This window comes from Camponotus floridanus, unplaced genomic scaffold (genome assembly GCF_003227725.1).
Source record: "Camponotus floridanus strain SB8 unplaced genomic scaffold, Cflo_v7.5 scaffold13, whole genome shotgun sequence".
NCBI classification, from domain to species: domain Eukaryota; kingdom Metazoa; phylum Arthropoda; class Insecta; order Hymenoptera; family Formicidae; genus Camponotus; species Camponotus floridanus.
In genome coordinates, this window is record NW_020229248.1 from 893,377 (window position 1) to 914,468 (window position 21,092).

At 39.3% G+C, this 21,092-nt stretch overlaps 1 protein-coding gene across 2 annotated transcripts in view; it reads right to left on the bottom strand.

The window, feature by feature from the left end:
* The window catches only part of LOC105254219 (POU domain protein 2), a 124,023-nt gene that overhangs the window by 7,349 nt on the left and 95,582 nt on the right, over window positions 1–21,092 (bottom strand). For both annotated transcript variants that reach the window (XM_020028425.2, XM_025406018.1), the window contains exons 4-5: window positions 20,410–20,469; window positions 67–203 (exon numbers count right to left, since the gene is read on the bottom strand). In XM_020028425.2, the coding sequence (XP_019883984.2) occupies window positions 67–203; window positions 20,410–20,469 (197 nt within the window). The remainder of the gene's footprint in view (window positions 1–66; window positions 204–20,409; window positions 20,470–21,092) is intronic.

Below are 21,092 nucleotides of genomic sequence, written 5' to 3' on the forward strand. Positions count from 1 at the left end.
TAAATTCGATAATAGATTCGAGAATAAAATAGATTAGAGATATATATAGAATTAGATATAATTTACCAAATTGAGAGCTTCCTTATCCGAGTCCATAGAGTCATTTTCAAAGTGTCCTTCGGTGGCATCATGGATGTCACTTGTGATGCTTCTGTCATCGCCGCTGAGTTCTGGACCGTCAACATCGCCGTGTAAGTCTGCATCTGTAACAATCAAATAAAGAGTTTCATGAAAAATAATGTAGGTATATATACGCGTTTTCTCTTCAATCTATTATCTCTCATACTTAATAGATATCTATAAATTGTTATACATTAATCTCATTAGACGATTTTCAGATATAAATTCAAGATATTTTAAACGCGTCTCAAGTCTTCGTATCAAGCTTTACGAAATTTATTAATTTATTATTTATTTATTGCCGTACAATCGTTGTTATTCTGCGCTCTATACTTCCGATGGTGGTGGTAATGTGTAGGGGTAGTAGTCGGTGTGCTGGTAGCATGAAGACGCATGTCCGCAAAGATCATTCTGGGTTCCTCCAGGAACACCATCATAATTTCGTCTCGTCCGTTCGCCGTCCCTACATCAGGACGTTTCTCGAGGTCCAGAACGATGATCGATTCCTCGCGCGAAAGCGAAAAGGATCGCGCGCGGCGATCCTAGGTTGATCTATCGATCGGCGCGATCTCATCCCGCTTCGGAGGACATCGGGACGGAAAAGAGGCTGCGCACTTCGGTCCAGGGAAAAACGCGACGGTCTTCCACTTTTGTTAGCGCGAGAACGACTATCGAACACGAGATAGTTGCGTACTAATTATATTCACGAGACTTGGAGCAGACGCGTTTGAGTTTGATTATCGCTCGTTCGACACCTCATGAATATTTATACGGTTCCACACGATCTTTCAAGGAGCGAGAAAGAAATTGCGAAGGTCACCGCGGCAACACCGGTCTTCGTCGGCGGACCGATACGAAGCGAATGTCAGAATGACGCAACGAAACCGTGCCGCTAAGGGCGCATCAACCCTCCCCACCACCACGTGGCCCGACCGGGCCCCGGGATTGGTCGGGCGCATCGGTTACATCGAACCGATTGGTCGCAGCGAACCCTTTTGCCCTTTTCGGCGTGCCCTCTCTTTTCTCGATCGCGGCAACCCTTCGCGAGCATCCATCATCATATCTTATGACTGCTCTCTCTCTCTCTCTCTCTCTCTCTCTCTCTCTCTCTCTCTCCCTCCCTCCCTCTCTCCCTCGCCACCCCTTTAGCGAGAGTCTCCTTCGTCTCGCGCCAGGGTTGCCGGGATAATGGTACGGAACCGATACGCAGAAAACTGGCTTGCACGAGCGCGATTGGCCCGCGCGAGATTTTTAATAAATATTTCGATACGCTACTTTGAAGGGATTTATGACGCCCGACGTCATATGTCGCGCATGCTCGTGTCCGCTGTCGAAGCGACGAATCTCCTCGTATGTTATCGGGATCGCTAAAGCTTCAGGTCTTTTCCATTTTTCTTGCACATGTCAGTTAATGTTGTAAGTTGTAAATGATCGCAGAAAAATTTGCACTGTTTGTAATTGATTTGTATAATTTGTGTATTGCTTTAACTAGTTAGTGCATACATATATATGTTTATATTAAAGCGATAAAAATCTTCAAATGTATTATCCTATTAAAAATTAGAATTCTTTAGAGGGGCATTTCTAGATTTATATATGACGTATATCAGATACATATTACATGTAGAAAATGTTTATTATATGAATAGATATTTCAAATCAATCCTTTTAATGATAGATTCTCTTCAGTCAATTTGGAATTGATTATTTAGCAAAGCTGTCGAGGCAGCAATAATTTCTAAATTGTAATTGATTGAAGAGAAAAGAAGGATTTTTCGCGAGAACAAAACTTCTGAGAATTTAAACTATATACTTTAGTTAAGTTCAAATAAAGTTTACTTTAATAGAATTTTGATTTGAAGTTACAAAGATATATAACGTAGTTGAAGAGTTGTATTAAATAATAGACTTCGCACCTTGCGAAAGAATTTGATTTTTTATTTGAAAAATATCACATATACTTGTATAATGGGATCTTTTATATATCCTTTATACAGCACGAAATAAATACGCAAGAATACGTAAACTAAGCGAGCAATCAACCGCGACTAAAGACACAAGAAGAAGCTGTTCCTTCGCATTCTTGTGGGAAAGTCGAAAACCGCGGAAGGACCAGGTCATCCGGGGGATGAGGAGAAGGGGGATGAGGGTCAGCGATGCCAAAAAGTGGAAGTCGCTTAGCCATTTGGAGTCTCGCTTTTCTCTCGTGGCGCTTTCCCATCGACTTTCAATTTCGGGATAAAAGCCGAGGAGAGAAACCGAAAATGGAGATAAACGCTCGCGAGAGAGTTTCATAAAAACGCACTACCGCGGACGCAGGTGAGGACGGTCCTTCGGGTCCGACGCGATGCTACCGGGGATACCGAGAACGATCGTTATTGGTGCAGCAGGAGCGGAGGCAAAGAGAGAAGAGCGAAGGAATTTAAAATTCTGTGAATCCTGCGAGCGCGCTGCGTCGCTTTTCGGGGGTCTCGACCCGATTTTCGTCTCTCCATCTGACGGTTACCTGACGGGAGAGGATTCCCCCGAAATCGTAAAAAAGAGGCGAAAAAAAGATGCAACAGGTCAGGTAGGATACCTCCAGGAAACTGACGGGCGCATTGGGTATTGCTATGGAATCCCTATAAAATTTCGCTCCGCTCGACACGTCTCCTGCCTCTCCCGAGAGCGCGTATCCTAGAGACCCTTCTTCCTCCGTTCTTTCCATCACGTAGGATACTGCGGCAGGTACATGCGCGGCTCACACGCGGCTTTCCCTTTTCATCCACGAATTTGCATCGTCCCTCCCTTTTTTCACCGAAAATTACGCTTTTTTCCGTGAGAATCTGCGGGCCCCTCCGTGAACGGGAAAGATAGCGCCGAAGGTGGGGAGACGGAAGAAGGGGTCCAAGATTTTTGGGGCGATTTTTACCGGTTTCGACTTTACCCTTGCTCTCTTTTGTTACCAATGTGTAAAGCAACGCGTTAAAGATGGCGGTCCGCATTAAACCAGGTGTGACGTTTTTGATAACGGAAAAGAAGAGAGAGATTCGCGAACGAAACTACCGCCGATTGATTTCTATTTCTTTGTATTTTTCTACGCATGTATGTGCAGAATCGCACATGCACAAACACACATGCATATAGAGACAGGAGAAGCGACGGTTTTTCTCCGTTTTTTTTCCAGCAAGTTTGCGAGTAACGGACACTTCGCTTTCAGCGAATCAGAGATGATGGTTTAAAAACCACCCAACGGATATAGTAGTGATAGATTTTTTTAACGACACTGAGAAGCAGAGAAGAAGAGAAAAGAAAGAGAGAGAGAGAGAGAGAGAAAAAGATGAAACGTGGCTGAGACGTGGATGAACATCAACGGATTTTTAACGTAACTCTGTAAAGTTACCCAATTGGTTACGTCGAAAAAGAATAGATCTTCAGGTAAAAGAATGCATTTTGTGTGAAAAGATTTAAGAAAGCACTTTAGCAAAAATCTCACCCCTCTCATACGGAACTGTATAATTTCGCTTCTCTCTAGAGACAAATTATAAGACGAATTACAAGAGAACTTTACTATTAGTTTTAAAATACCGGCGAATATACACTTCTACGATCTTACAATCGGATGGGAAAGAAGCGGGCGCGCAATTGAAAGCCGCGATCCGTCCCGCCGATCTCGAGAGGGCCGATTCGATATCAAGCCGTACGAAAGAATGTCGATCATCTGGAAGATCGTTATCTCCCGACTCTCCGGGATCCCCCGGTCCCTTTGTGTCCCGCATCTGCATACACACACCGACGCACGCACACGCGCGCGCGCGCCGTCCATTGTTGCGCGGACGCGGACGCACAATGCAGTTCGTCCGTGCAATTTCGGGCCATTCAAGTCCGTTTAGCGCTTCGCACGAGTGACACGGTAACCGTCTATCCATCACCCACGCACACTTGCGCGATCGCGACACGTGAAGAAGAGGAACACCGTCCATCGTCGAGAGTCGAAGCGGCGAATGCGTGCGATGATGCGCGCCCACGATGAGGGAAGGGGGAGGATTGGAGGGGGAGGGGGGGGAGTGCAGCTGGAGAGACGCAGCCTCCGTGTGTTGTTGTTACGTGCCGCTCCTCGGAGCGGAGGTCGAGGATGCGAGGCCGCGGCGGCGACCTTCGCCTTCTCTCCCTCTCGAAAGAACGGCCTCCTCCTCGCGTGACCCACGACGAGAACTACGTGGCCGACGACCCGAGCACGGGCAACTTTCGGGATTAGGAGAGTGAGTCACGTCCGTCAGGTGATAAAGTGGCACAATGGTGCACCTGAAGGTGCCCACCGCGTCGTAGGATTACGCGCTTTTTTCGCAAAACCTGCTGTTGCGATTAAATGCGATGGGAGAAAGAAGGTTGATCGTGGCGATCCTTATCGCTTATCAGATCGAGAAATTTGTCAAGGATTTAAATGTAATGAATATTAATCGAGTACGCATGCATATTATAATTTGATTTAATAACATCTAAAAGAAAACAGATACAGATGGAAAGAAAAAAATAATCTATATTGTATCCGAAATTTAATTAAGAGAACATTGCATCTGTTCTAAATCACTGCGAATGAAGTACTCTAATGAAGATAATTTCTGTTAGAACATTTTCTTTTTGTCTTGTTAAGGCCTAATGCAACATTTCTTTTTTGCTTGTTCAAATTACAGTTCGAGAAACAACCTAAAGTAGCACGACAGTTCTCTAATATCCATACAAACCAACGTCTGAATTATACACCGTCTCTCATAAATATTGCATTCACATCGGAAGCAGAACAAAAGTTCCCACAACTATAATCCATCAAAAATCAAAACCCTGAACAAATACGGTAAACTGCATAAGTAATGTTTGGTGAAATTATCATGTCTTTATAAATAGAACTTAGTTGGCATGATTTTTAACTTAAGATTGTTAATGCCGTAAATTAAGATTGTTAATTATAAGCCGATTAATGCTGATTTTAGCTTTATAATAATCAATTTTATTATTAATTATTAATACAAATTTTAAAATTTATTATTACTTTTTGTATCAACACGCCTCGTAGAATAAAAAAAACTAAAGTTTTTTACGAATTATATTAGTTTCTTCTTTCACAGAGACTATACGCATTTTTCAGAAGCAATTTCATCAATGAGAAATGGAAAATCGTTCATCTCAAATCAGATGTTAGACTTACTCTCGTAAAATTGGCAACATTATAATATATCGATTCCATCATGATGTTACCCATTTTATCTCGAACAGCAGCGTACACATTCTCATCTAAATTGACGGACTCGACGGATGAATAGCGACAGACTGCTTTCTCCGCTCGCGACCGAGGAATCGCTATGAAAAAGTTCCATTTTCTGGATGAATTCTGGCTACAGCGGCGTGCAACCAGAATCCCTTCCCTAAACGACGGTTTCTCTCTTCGTTTCGTCGTTCCTCCCGGAGATTCTTCCCGTCTCTTTTTCCCCTATTCCTTCGCTCTCGTTCTTCCGCTCGTTCTCCGATTCAGGGTGTTTTTGTTCGCCAAGGCGAGAATAGCCACCGGCGACGAGGGCGTGCTGCCCTTTCCGCGCGATCTACATAAAATATCGATTTTCGAGGCGCGTCCCGAGAAAAATATATCGACGAGTCACGCGGGCCCCGATGATGAATCCCTCCTACTGAAACCGGCCCTTCTCACTTTAACGCACGCGGAGCGCATCACAAAGGAGAAATCGTTATTTTCACGGCTCGGTCCGATTTCGCGGTTGCGTCCCGTATTTTCTCCCTCCTCCCATCCCCCTTTCACCTCCCTCGTCCTCCCTCGCACGCAGTCGATTCATCCGCGAGTTCGCGATCTCCCTCGCACCTCCCTCGCCTTCACTCTCGTCGGCGATTCGCTCTTTCTTCCTTCGCTTCCTCGCATTGTTTCTCTTTGCTCCCCGGTGGTCTCATAATCGATCAATTTTCTTCGCAGCTCTTTAGTTCTTTCGTGACAAACTGATATAACATAGTAGGCAAATTCGATCATTACGCTTTTATTTTTTTTTTAATCGCAACCGATTATCGAATAAAAAGTTATAATTTTTCGATGAAGACGCTCGACTGTAAGCATCATTAAATATGTTTCTCGCATAGGTATCGCACTGTTAGAATCCATTGTTTTCCCGAGTCTGAGAATTCTCTCCTACAACCGATTCTTTCGACGTTTGTGACGGCGAGTAATTACATCTATTTCTCAGAATTTAATTTGCCGCATATTGGGATCACGAGCCGCAGATCGCGCTCCTGTCAGAACCGTCTGGCGTAAATTCTTATATATTTGTCGAGTTATCACATTATTTACTTCGATTTCTTTCGATCGATGAAATATGAAATCCATTTCCTCGATTGGAGAATTAAATGCCCTCGAAAATAATGAGTTTCAGAATTAACAAACAAATATCAAATTCCACATTAAATTATTTTACTATTATTTTTCTATTATTTTCCTATTATTTTCCTATTATACGCTTTTTAATATACAATCTAAGATCTATTAATATCTCAACATGATTTGCCATCATGTTGAGATAACTTATTTCTCTCATCAACATGCTGCGAATATTGCAATTGCTATACACGTTTTCATCCGACGATAAGACGACGACGAGTAGATGTTTCCCACATCGTTATAGAGTCTCTTTTCTCCGATTTACTCGCGTCTCAGCGAGACGCACCCCTCTAAGATGGCAGATCGCATTAGAGCCGGGTTCCTCTCCTGTCGGCCGTTCTTCTTTCTCGTTCGTGTAGCAACGCGACCGAATGTCTAAGCAGCATCTGCCCTACGCGTCGTTTCTTCGTCGCCATTCTTACGTAAGGCGACGACAATGCAACCCGGCCCGGGTTACGGGGGAGGAATTCCCCGGCTATTATTCTCGAGGTATATGCACCGCCTGTCAACCGACTTACGATTTTATTAGGGCCTTACGTCATTCGATTATGCTTGGCCGGGCCCCGATTTTCATTCAGAGCAAGACCCGGGACTACCGTGAGGAAACGTCCGACATAATAACCGATCGGATTCGATCGGTTTCTACGTCGAACGTTTTAACAATGCGAGAGTTATGATTAATTCATGTAAAAATATGTATAAATGACTAAAATGTAATTTATTATCATTTGAAAATTCTTTAGAAAGAAAGAGAAAACGAGATAGAAAATATCAAATAATGTGAAACGAATTAATATATATTCTCGATTTATTCTAAAATCTAATAAATTATGAAAGAAAAAATGATCTCTCACAGTGCTTCCTCAAATAAACTTGATCTATAAGAACCACAGTTGAGGACACGTCAAGACTCCTAGCGAGTGACTATGAGTCGCATAAGTATTGTCCGGAACTGGTGTCGAGAATCGCGGCAGTTACCGCGACGAGACTATAAGCGACGAGAGAAGCGTATCAAAGGGGAGGGTACCAGAAAGGGATAGATAGCAGAGCCAATAGAATAACAGTGTTTCGTCTGGCGTGTTTTAAACGAGGCAAAGGGTGACGACGAGAGAAGGGGTGGACTGGTTTTCGAGCGCGGCGTGTGTGGGGTGAGTCTAAAACCGTTAGGTTGGTCGCGTGCTACTGGAGGCACGTGGCCATCCTCCTTCCTCCCCTTTTGGACCGTGTCTTTTTTTTACGCACGCGCACATACGTGTCCTGAACGCGCGACAAGATGCACTCGAAAGGATCCTCGCGCGAACTGGGATTAAACGTAAAACGTCCGACTAGCTTCACATTTCCGGTATGCATTCGTCGCAATTGTATTCTTACGTCAGAATAATCTTTATGCTTTCTTACAGAGAATTTTCGAAATTTTTTTCTATTGTTTCTTTGACTTGCATTTTATTAAACAGAGCAGATATTCAAAAATAGTCCAAAAGAAAGAATAATCTTACAAACTTTATCGTAATAGATTCAGTCTTAATTAGCTACATTTACGAGAGAAATTCCTCAACATTGTATATGGATCTCTAAATGGGTATTACGGATTCCGCTGGCGGACGGAACCTAATTTATTCCGTTCATTTCGGAATCGGCGGGCCCGGAGCTATTGATCGAGGAAATTCGATGATCATTGTTGCTCGCAGCTCCGACGAAACCCTAAATTAAGGGTCCAGGTAAGCAGCGAGAGACGCTCGGACGCACGCGGCGCCATTAGCCGCGGTTGTAGCGCGATGAAAACGGAATAGTCGATCGCGCGGCAGATGCAGGGGATCGGTAAACAGTCGGCCGGATAACAGTTAGGCCGCCGCCGTCATCGCTCGTCATCATCAACGCGGCCATATACCGTTAGACGAAGGCAAATGTGCGGGCCCTTCGGCACGTGCTCCTCGATCAAACGCAGCCGTTACTTGGCTGCAGAAGTTGGATGTTTGGTAATTGCTCTAAAAGTTTTCATAGTCCTAGTAAAATTTTATTTTCTAGCTTTTTTTATAAACTTGAATTTTTGTATTAAAATAGCACATCTCGAAAAAGAAATTAACTACTTTAAAAGTAGATTTTTTAATTAATTAATAAAATGATAAGATCTAATAAATAAAGTGGCATTTAAATGTCAACTGCAAATATATCAAGCAAATTCTATATGATCAATGATTCGAAATCGCAGTGTAATGGGGGAATGGTTCCGCCTTTGTCGTAAATTTCCGATGAGGAAATGAAACTATGCATATAAAAGAGAGCGTTAGGGGAAGTTTCAGGACGATACCTCGACACCATTTCGCATCGGCACCCTTTGCCGCTCGACTGGCAGTGATGTACGATGCGGTAAACCCGCGTGCTGACCATTCCCGGCCTCTTACGAAAAAGGACTTTGCCCCGCGGATTGGGCGAAATTTGATTTTTAGATCTTTTTCCGAGGGCACAGAGCCGAACAATAGAATTCTAAATCGCTAAGATGAGGTGACAAATACTATTAAACACGCAGAAAATTGCAATTCTCCTTCTTGACAAAGATGATACTTGATGGTGCTTCTGGTGATTTTTAAACTTTTGAAATTTTATTTAAAATTGAGCTAGAGAGTTCTTTATTCCTACGTCAATCGGATAAAAATCTTTGTCAGTTTCCCGAAGCGAGAAAGCAACGTCGAAATTATTTGAATATCCCGTACTTAAGATTCGCCCTGCGTAGTGCGGGGCAGTGATTGTCGACTTGGCAGGCTGGTCACGTGGCCGGCACGTCATACACGTCAAACCAACCCCCCGTGGAAACCACCCTATTGCGTCTAAGGCCGCCCCGCGGCCGGTCAGCACAAGTCGGGGAGGCCTGCGAGCACTTTACATTCTATTTTCACGCTGTACTGACCCCGATGTATGCGACTTCCTTAACATATTCGCCAGATATTGCCTTTTGGCACGTGCTACCTACCCAATCGATATTCATCCTTCATGAGAATGAAAATTTATCGACGTTTTTATTAAAGTAGCACCGATCGCTTCGAATAACTAGTCTCTTGGAAGAGTTGCATTTTTTCATAGAATTATATTCACGATCTTAACGAGTCCAAGAAAAGCAATTTCGTCTAACATTAAATATACAATAATTATTGTATAATAATTATTAATAATAATTATTAAATTATTATAATTATTATTATTAATAATAATTATGCGTGCATGCCTATAAAGTATTATCGATGCCTAAATTTATCGAAATTATATATGGCGTTCTCAACCCCTACCTAAATTTAAACGGACGATTGGCAAAGAGCAACTTTCACCACCTGACGTGTTATAGGCGAAATAGCTGGCTATTTTATGCGTGTCACCGCCCTCACGCGGTGTTTTCACGGGACGGCGAACACCCCGGGATTCTTTCAGGGGTTCCCCGCGAAGCGGACGACCGTCCAGTCAAGGGGAGCGTACTTCTAACCGAGTTAAATAACGCTACATTAGCGCCCCGCGCGATACAAAGGCTGTCCGAGTGTGAAATACCCCGCGGCTTATCGGGCTGCCGCAGAAGTTTCTTTTTAGTTAATCTCGTAGCGATCACGAATTGCGACCCCGTGCTTTCTACATAAAACAATGTCGCGAGACGAAAGCTAACCATTTCTCAAAATCGCTCGTGGTCAATCGAACTTGATCCGAGACGAGAGCAGACATAATTTTGCAACTAGAAGCATGGTTAATGCTCGCAATAATAAATGAAATGGCAGAGTTTTCATCCTTTTAACCACCAAAAGCGATCGCAGATTGCAAGGACGCGATAGCATCACTTGAAAAATGCTTTAGCCGCATGACTGGCTCCGGATTACATTTCTTGAAAAGCGTATCTTAAGTTGTTACAATCTGCTGCCGAAAATACCGAGGTGTGCATCGCGTAATTATGGCTATTGTTAAAACAGTTCCGCTCCGAAACGTTGGGAATAAAAATTAGAACGGAGAAAATTGTATCCTCTGTGAGAGGATACAAGGAGTACTAACGTACGTCCATTAATCCCCATTTACGTTAACCTACTGTAAATCCATTAAAGTTGACCTACATTCATGTTTTTCTTACGTTCGTGAATAAATCCATATTTCCCGAGACAACGATTTAGATATCAAGATACTTCGGTGCCCTTGTATATAATATTTAATAAAAGAATGTATTCTCTCTTTCACGAATACACATCTTGAATATTTATATTTTGTTTTTCTTTCTGCTATGTTATTCGCGAAATTCTCTTGACCCAAATGATTAAATCAATTATGAATTTCGATGCAGTTTTTCGCGACGATAAAAATTAAGCATCTACGATAAATTTAATTATTTTAGCGACGACAACGATGTAGAGACGGTCTCTTGGTAAGGACGCAACGGTGACGTTTACCTGCATCGTTCTTTGTTCTTTTACAACAATTACAATGGTGTCTAGACATGGCTGCTATTCCTCCACGAAATGACAATTACGTGGCAATTGAATCGTCTCATCGGTCGTTTCTTTCGGTTAAATGCCACAATGTTGTAGTCGTTTGGACGTCGTTTTCACCGCATGTTCACCTTCTCATAAATGTGTGTGACAGAATATTGTAAATCTGTCTCCACAACTTTAGAAAAGAAATTATTGCCGTACAAATCGACCTTCATCAAAATGAACTGACAAACATTAAAGCATTTTAATTTTATATCACTAGGTTTTATTATGTTTTTCGATCTTTATATTTCCGAAAATCTCCTACATATATACATCAATACATATATTATAAAATATATATTAAATTATTTTATAATATATTATATAATGTACTAAATTTATTATACTACAAAATATTAAATTAAAATATTAAAACAGAATAACAATAATAAAATATTTAAAAATATTAAGTTAAAAAAAATTTACTTTCTTTCTCACACAATATATCTCGAAAAAATATTCGAAACATGAATAAAGATTGCCGCTCTAGGACAGCGCGAAGATCATACGATAGTGTCGGGGAGAGAAAATCACACTCATCTTTTAACGGATATTCACGGCAATACCTGCGTCGACGTTAACGCGTTCGCGAGATGACGATCGCGAGATTCTGCGTACGAGAAGGCAGCCGCACACATCGAGGTGCGCTTTTTTCTCCCTTTTCCCTTCCATCACACTTTACCACCCTCTTTCTTTCACGCGTCACAGTAAGGAGCGAACTTTCTCTCTCTTTCTCTCTTCCTCTGCCTTCCTTCTCAATTGTTACCGGCGCTCGCCCTTCAACCACCCTACCAACCTTTCACCAGGCACGGCTCTGGCTTAATGGCTGACGGAGCTATCGGGTTTCTGCAGAAGCGTAAAAGATCTTCGAGAAAAGGCGCGGAAAGAGCGATAGGTGCTGTCTTCGTTACTCTTTCTCTCTCTCTTTTTCTCTCGCTTACTCCCTTACACGCTCTTTCTCGTTCGCTGGTAGATACACCCTTACCGCGGGTAAACGAGACCTATGGGCGACGGTCGCTACATACCGTAGGTTGTAGAAGCTAGTTCCCATGTGTCAGTTGACTCATACAATTCTGTGCTTAAGATAAACGCGCACTGTCTCGTATTTCTCGCGCAATTTAATCCGTCCGTTGTGCGTTAGTCTCAAGGGCAGAGAGGGAGGATGGTCTTCCTTATAATACATTTGATATCATTAATGCATTGATGGAAAAACGATTTTGAGAAATACTTGGATATACGATTATTTAAAAATATTCTGAAACACTTGTATATACTTTCAAGAAATGTAAATTTTCCAAATATTTTGTTGGCAAAAATGTTTAATAATATTAATTTTTGTAGCTAGTTAACACAAAATGTAATTAAATCCTCCCAATTCTTACCTAAAAAATTATTTTGTCTCTATTTTAAATAATTTCAAAATCACAATATTTATTTTTTTAACACAAATACAACGATGACAGCAGTAAACTTTTGAATAATTATATGTACAGAATGCATAGGATATTTTGATATCTTTAAATTATTCTGTGAAGTTTACTCTGTTTATTCTGTTATTTTTGTTATATATATCTTCAAAAAATGTATTTTAAAATTTATTTATATAAGGTTATTATTTTAAATATGCATGTAATCATTTCTTGTAAGCGTAGCTATTATTAGAAAATTTTTTTACTCAAACAATGCTTCGAACTTTATGACGTAAACTGCCAAATATATATTTCTGTAATTTTTTTTAGTTTCTTTAATAACTGATCGATCATAAAATTATTTAATATTGAAAGTTAAAAATATATCTCTCACTTATAAAAATTAAATAGAAATATGCAAGTATAATTTATATTTTAAGAGTAATAATCTCTTATTTTTCCTTTTTTTATGTAGAGTGTTAAAATTTTCAAATAATTGCAATCATTTCAAATAATTGCAATCTTTCAAAAATAATTTATTATGTAATAATGGGTTTAATTTTATTAATGATCAATACATATAATTCAAAGAAATTCACGTATAAGTTTTATAAATTTGATATACAACACACGAAAGACATTTACAAAAAAAAGAACAAGTAAAAGGATCGTAAAAAGACCGCTACTCATCAGCCTGTTGCAGGCCCACCCCCACGAACGCGCAGTGTATATAAAAAAACTGTGAGGGTTGCACCCCTCGATGGCGACGTGTATACGTATCGACAATCTGTACAATCGCGTGCTAGTAGATAACATGGTGCTAATTGATTATAATAAGCGACGAGGAAGGAAAGGCGGAAGCAAGGGGTCGAATTGTAGATTCTATCGTGGGGTTGAGCCGCATTCATTTCATTTAAATGTTCATCCACTAAGTTAAATTGTTACTTCCGGTATTGCGCAATTTCACCACACCACCATTTTTGACAATTTATTTTTTGACAAAGTTAATAATAATAATTTTTGTAAACACGTAATGAGATTGTTAATTGTTGAAGTATCTGAATATATTGTAAAACAATTAATATTTTATTTTGTACTTCAAAAGAAAGAATCATATGATCAAATATATGATTGATTCCTTTTCTACTTTTATGTCTTTTAAATTAATTATATATTATATTTATATCTCTCTCTTTTTCTCTCTCTTTCTTTTTTTCTTTCTTTTTTTCTTTCGATAAAAATTATATATTTTTCAACGTTTATAATTTATAGCTATGATTAAATTTAACTTTACTAAGCGTTGTACATTCACAAGAAAATGACGAAATGTAATAAAAGGTAATTGAGAAAGCTCAATAGAAAGATTAAAAAGGACATGCAAGGAATACTCGGTTGATAGCGGGGGCGTTCGATAATTTATCGTCTTCATTTGGCGGCGTCCATATTTATTGCATCGTTATGAACAATATGCTGCCGACCATTTAAGCGAAATATATTTGACCTCAATATACAAACGCGCAATTGAATTAATTCTTGGGCTCGCGCTATCGCATCCAATAATGAGCTTAATAAATATTGATTGTTTAATTAATGTATAATCGAGCGCGTAGGATACGGGTTCGCGTTATCAACAACTGATTGATTCACCCACTGGCGCAACACGAATTTATTAAGGTCTATTTTGTGCGATCACCAAACAACTTTTGACTCCTTTAATTACCGCCCGCTACGAATGAACAATAGTGACAATAATTCTTTAAGGCCTTTCTTTCCGGGATTCTTTCATGTTATGGGATGTTTTTCTATTAACCCATACTTTGTATTCAGGAAAAATTTTGCTTAGTTAAAAATACATAAAAAGAGTTTGCATAAAAAGATCTTTACAAATGAAATCTCGTATATATTTCCTACTTTCACTTTGTCATCGTAAATCTTTACATTTCTATCCTAACGCATTCATGCAAAGGTTGTATAATTTCACATGAAAAAAAGCTATTTCTCTTGTATAATTTAGAAGAAAAAAGTTTCGAAATAGTGTGAAGATGATGGAATTACAGGACAAGCGATGTCTTCATCCTTTACATTTCAAGTATGGAAACCCATTGCGTGAGCAACAATACGAAACGACATTATTATATCTGTTTTGAAAAGTTTTACAGCTTTGAAACTCGCAACGATCAAACGCTCCATTGCAATTTTCGGATTAACAAATAGTTTCATTTCTGGAATAGGAATCCTGAGAACCGCTTAAGAACTCGTCCTTCGAAACGATGCGTTTCGAAGGATGAGAATCAGCTCCGATGCGATATCGAAAGATTAAACACGGGAGCGAAGCGAGAATTATCGATAACCACGGAAGGGGGTTTGTTCGCGTTAATGCGATAATTATAGTTCACGAGGTTGATGCGGCTCCATCAGAAAAACAGCGAAAAACGCTCTCCATTCTCTGTGGGAACGGAGATGCCCCATTAATGGAATCATCAATTGCAGAGTTATTGGTTAAATTGCTAATTGCTAGCCTCTTTCTTTAACTCCCTCCTAACGTCGTGCGTAGCGACAATGACGCCGACACCCACCCGTCGATCAACGCCATTTTCATAAATAACATCTCTCTTGTCTCCTCTCATCGACCGTACAATTTCTCACGACGCTCTCTCCTCCACGAACGCCCCCTCAATTTTCGTAGCGCGTGGGCGAACGAATTAATCTCCCCGCGATCGAATCGGGGGCTGTTTGCTCGCTCTCCGACGAGAGAGCAAGAACGGAGAACGGAAATCGTCCTCGGATCGTGAGAAATATACCGGTCGCGCGCAGGAGAAAACACACATCTAGCTAGTTCGTTTTGCGAATACGTTCATTTTCGGTCCACACAATTCTTTATTCTTAGAAAGTCATTACACTTGATTAAAATTAACTAAGGTTGTGATTTGCGCGTCTGTAATAGCAGAAAATCTATAATAAAAACAGAGAACTTAAAATCAACCTTTTTAAACCGCGTAGTAAAAATAAAAATTTAAGAAATTTGGTATTAATAAGCCGAAATTTTGTAATAAAAGTATATAAAATTCTTTAAGTAAATTTTTTGCACAGTGGAAATAGGAATGTTTAGATATGCATGAATTTCTGCGAACGGATGTCAAGGAAAACAATGTCTGGCAAGCTGAAAGAAGTCAACACCGCAGTCAGCATTCCGGCGAAATTAGCATATTCCGTTTACGGAACATCTGACGGTGGACGTCAGCGATAAAAATCTGAAAATCCCCGAGAAATCCCATCGCGGAATTTGAATTTGCTCCTCGCGCTGCGATCGTGACGCATGAATCCCGAAAATCTCAAAGGAAAGGGCTTCTCTACATATTCGAACGAAGACCAACCACCTCGTTTTACTCTTCCGATTCGAATAACAAAGTGAACTAGTTCGATCAGAATACATTTTAACGATCGACACAATTTGTCAAGCAAGATTTCTTTTAAATGGAGAAGTAAACTTTTAGCAACTGTATCATGAAATATATTAATTCTTTTAATTAATTCTTTCTTCCATGAAATACTTTTATTTAATGCATTATCATTAATAACAATTAAAAATATATTTAGATATATTTAAGTTTTAAAATAATATATAAACTTAATTTAATCTTAACGATGAAAAATACAAAACATCCAATAATCAAATAATCAAATGATTGATAAACTATTTTTGATTTTTTCACCGATTAAATCATAAGCAGCATTAATGATTATTGATAAAATATCCCGGCTAACTTACTAACGCAAAATTCAAAAATAAAATGCACCGGAGAAAAATTATGGGAAATTAAAATCAGATTTTCACGAGTCGATGCGTGAAAGACCGTACGTTTCGGGCTGCGAGGTGTGAATAGGACTTCCTGTGGGAAAGTCGGAAGGGCGTTTTGACATTCAAAAGCGGTTTTCCATGGTCGGTCTTCGGTCCGGCGAGTGATTTGAATAACAAAGTCCCCAAGAAGACGTACTATCGTTCGTGTCCGCATGAGCGAACAGTTTTCAGGAGAGTTTATCGCGAGAATATTTGCATGCCAAGCGAAATCGATTCGGCCCTTCAGAATTTCTATCGAGCACTGTCGTTTGCTTTGATTCCGGATGTGAATGCGAAGGTAGTTTTTTTAAAAACCGTTCAATCAATAATGTTTCATTCGACAGATCCTTCTTAGGTACTTACAAAATGCAAAGAAAACTACTGCAACATTGAATTATTCGTAAATAATTATCGGTTTTCTAATTAATTCTATTAAATGCGCTTATTAATCACTATATTATTATATGCACACATGTTAATTTTTACAAGAATTTATTTATAATGCAATATATAAAGTTTGTGTCTTGAAATAAATTATTGTAGAATAAAAGAGAATATTTAGAAAAATTTCTATCGCTATTTTTAAGAAACGACATTCTTAGGTACTCATAAAAGTGATAAATTGTATAATATTAAGTGTACATCGGCTTATATTTCTTTCACAGTCTTTCACTTGACAGATCAAAGCGACGTTAGCGACGACTCTTTTGATTCACAGTTAATGGCAGCTGACATCGTTTCGTTATAAAAATAAAAAGCTCGCGCCGACACATTAGAAAGTATGATGAGTAACGTGACCGCTCGAATGATCTTCGCGGGAGAAGACCGCGTTAAAAGAATCCCTGGTCTGACCATATCAGTCGAACAGGTGTGCGGGTACGATGCGGGAATAAACGATTAGCATCCGCGAATCATATTAATCGCCGCTACATTGCCAATGTTGCATCCGCTCGCGTATAATTTCGTAATCGGACACGTATCAGCTTCGAGCATTACATCTCGATTCGCCTGATGGCTTAATAAGAAATAATAACGTATATAGTACGTAATATAATGCGCACGCATGAAATCAATTATCGAGCACATGATAAACAAAAAAAATTATTTTTTTTAAATTAATATTATAGCATATTTTTATATGATTTATATACATTTTTGTTGTAAAAAAATAAATAATTTTTGATAATTATGTAAGAAATCTCTCTGTGTATATAATATGTCAAATATATCTTATCGTTCCATGTGTGCGAAATGTCTCAAATTAATTTTGAAGAATCAACTTTTAGATCTGTAGAATTTATTTTTACATTATACATTTTTGTTGTAAAAAAATAAATAATTTTTGATAACTATGTAAGAAATCTCTCTGTGTATATAATATGTCAAATATATCTTATCGTTCCATGTGTGCGAAATGTCTCAAATTAATTTTGAAGAATCAACTTTTAGATCTGTAAAATTTATTTTTATACAATGTTCTTGACGTCGGAGTCGCGATTACTTTTTTTCGCGAGCATCATCTGATTACAACGCGAAATGACACGAATATTATACCACTCGTCTACAGTTTCTGTCCAGTTCCTAATTCGCAAGCGCAAAAAGAAGGATACAGAAGATTCTACGTCGTCGCAGGACCGGCGATTCGGGGGACGCGGAGGTAGAGGAGAAAAATGGAGCGGGTGGTAGTGGCGCTAGGCGATCGGAAGTATGTCAAATTACAAAGGTCCGCGATATTAATGACTCCTAATGACATGCCCCCCTCTCGGCGGCAACGACTGGCAATGGGGAGAGCGTGGTTTCTGTCCCCACCAAGCGTAAACAGGACCCCGCTCGGGCCGATTCGCGGACCATCAAGATTCGGCCCTCGGCCCGGTCGACCGGTGAACCCGATTCACGGAATCGGCATTAAAAATGCAATTACTAATTGGCGGAGGCTAATGGCAATATAAGACAAACAGCGGACTAAATGCTATAAAGTAAAACACAGGCTGTGCGAGGTTCCTCGCATTCCCCTTCCGTTCTGTCGAGCCTTCCCCATCGAGACTCTCTCGTCCCTTCTATTTACCGATCGTTTCTTTTCCTTCTTCATTCGATTTGTTCGCTTTTCTCGTCGTAGATAGATACTTCTATGAGAAGCTACGAGTTCGCGGAGGGGTGCGAGCTCCCTGTTTACGACCGGTTCGGCATTTCCGAGAGTCCGGTCCAAACGGATTTTTTGTCAGTTCTCTTTTCATCTTTGTCAGTTTCCGCCGGTTCATCCGTTTTTTTTTTTTTTTCGTAGACTTATTCGTGAAAATTAGTAATTAAGGCTATTGTTCCATCAGATTCGCTTTTTCATCAGATCGACTTTTTTCTTTTTATTTTATTATTAAATTATAGATTATTAAATAATAATGATTCAATTATTTTGATCCACTTATTTTATTTATATAATGCAATAATATATGTAATATCGATGTTAAAAATAATTTTGAATATTGCGAGAATATTGCATTTAAATACTATTGCAATAAAGATAGATTATTTCGATAGTCAAAAGAAATATTGTCATCATACTGATATTGACACAATTCCATTTACAGAATTACGCGCTATAGTTTTAACATCGAGCAACTTTCTCAATTCTGCAGATGCAGCTATTTGGCGGCATTCGTTATATTCTGTCATCTTCCTCATTATCGCACATTTTCTGCGAACAACGATACGTCAGATCTCGTGACGCGTGACACCCTCTTCGAGTTCGTCCCGTCGTTCTCAAAACGCACGTTCATGGAACTAACGATTCTCCTCATTAGGTTTATTATACAAAAGTTTGTTTTGCCACACACGCAAGAATTTAAACGACTGGATATATTTTAGATGATAGCGTAGCGTACGCATTATGTTAATATTTACGAGAGACGTATATATTTTATTAAAATATACCCTTAGAGTTTAATAAGCTCTTATATCGACAAAATTTTTACACCAATAATACTTGATTAATATCAATTTTTAGATATATAATATTATTGATTATTGAGACGTGTGATTGATCATGTAATGTATTCAAGTTTAAAATATGCGATAAAATTAAAAAGACATGTATAAATTTTCGTATTTATATTATGTATAAATAGAACCTACAGATAAATTATAGGATATATTGATAATTATGATATCCTATAATTTTATATCTAATTGGTTTCCTCAAATTTCTGTTTGCTACAATAATCCCACAGCTCCAACCGAAATTTTCCCACGCGATATAACACTAAAAATTTGCAGTATTTTTTGTTATATTTAATAGGTGTCGCGTGAGAACCAAGTTAGTTATTTGCAATTTTAGTGCTTCGAATTCGTCTTCGTTCCGCTTCGTAAAAACCTTTGTAAAAGGTTCGAAAAAGAATTGAATTTTTGAAGATTGTCGACGATTCTATAATTTGGACCTCTTGATAAACTTTTTTATGATTCTGATAAAAAAATCTCGTACCAAATGCACATCGCTGACAGATAATCGCCTCGAAGATAAAAGGCCCGGTCAAACGAAAGATTTCATCAAGATAAAATAACAAACTACCCGGCGCCGGATGAGCGACGTTTGCCAAACATAATTGGTTTTATGACATATTTTACGTGGAAAACATTAACCGAAGGCTCCAAGGAAACTGGGGGATTCACATATAAAAATTCCGAGATATGCAACAATGATATGAGCCCCATGATAAGATGCATTTCGTTCTTATGCGATCTAAAATCTATCATCTTTTTGAAGATAATTATTACATATCATAGATAGCGAAATATCGCGGTTAAATTATATTTCTATAATTTTCAAATGTCCAAAATTTGTAAAAATTTTGTGTTTCACTGTACGAATTAATATCGTATTAAATAATTTGAAACAAGATGCGATAAAAATTAATAACTCAAAATACTGTTGTTATGAGGCTCGACGAATATTTTAGAGAAAAGAACGCTTGGAAAACGACTATGCGCGGATTCATTATCGCGGAGGTAGAGAGAGACCGTTTCGTTGTCGCATCATCTTCGTGCGGAATTTATGTCCGGCGTAAAGGCGAAGGTTAAACGACACCGATACGTTAATCGTATCAAGAACGTAGGATAGCGAGCGATGAAACTCTGCAAACTCACCTTGTATGGATTCTGGCGAGGCTGGCTCCTCCTTATCGATTCGACCGAGCGCGTCGCTGCCTGCAACAAAAAGTGCAACGAGGCCCTCGTTAGTGACGCCGTGCTATAAACCGATCGAGAAAATCTTCGTTTCCCGTAAGAATGACGCGATACCAAATGCTTCTTGTTTCGATTGAATTGCCAAGCGCGCGCGTATGCGCATTATATATAGTTTTATCTTAATTACATTAGGGCTACTTGTGTACCTGCTTTCCCTTTTTTCGAAAATAAAAGAGGATGCGCGACCGAAGAAACGACGATAACGAAGACATTGATTTAATACTTTTGCGCAAGCTTCTCTCTCGTCTTCATTGATTTTATTAGAATTATAAAAGAATATAGCAAGAAGTGCATACAAGAGTGCAAGGCGGCGCAGGGAGCGATCGTCAAAAGAATCTCGATACAGATTCGAGATAATCAGATACAGACCGAATAATGTACTTCTTGCTGTATTCATTATCATTTTAATAATATCGAACTTTGCGAATCTGGTTTATTGTTCGAATTCCGCGTATATACATATGAGATTTACTTTTGCCGACAGTTGCACTGTCCTTAATATACGTGACGAATATTGCATATTTTTACTCGGAGGAAACCCACATCTGCCCTGATTAAAACCGGGGATCAACCGGACTGGACGG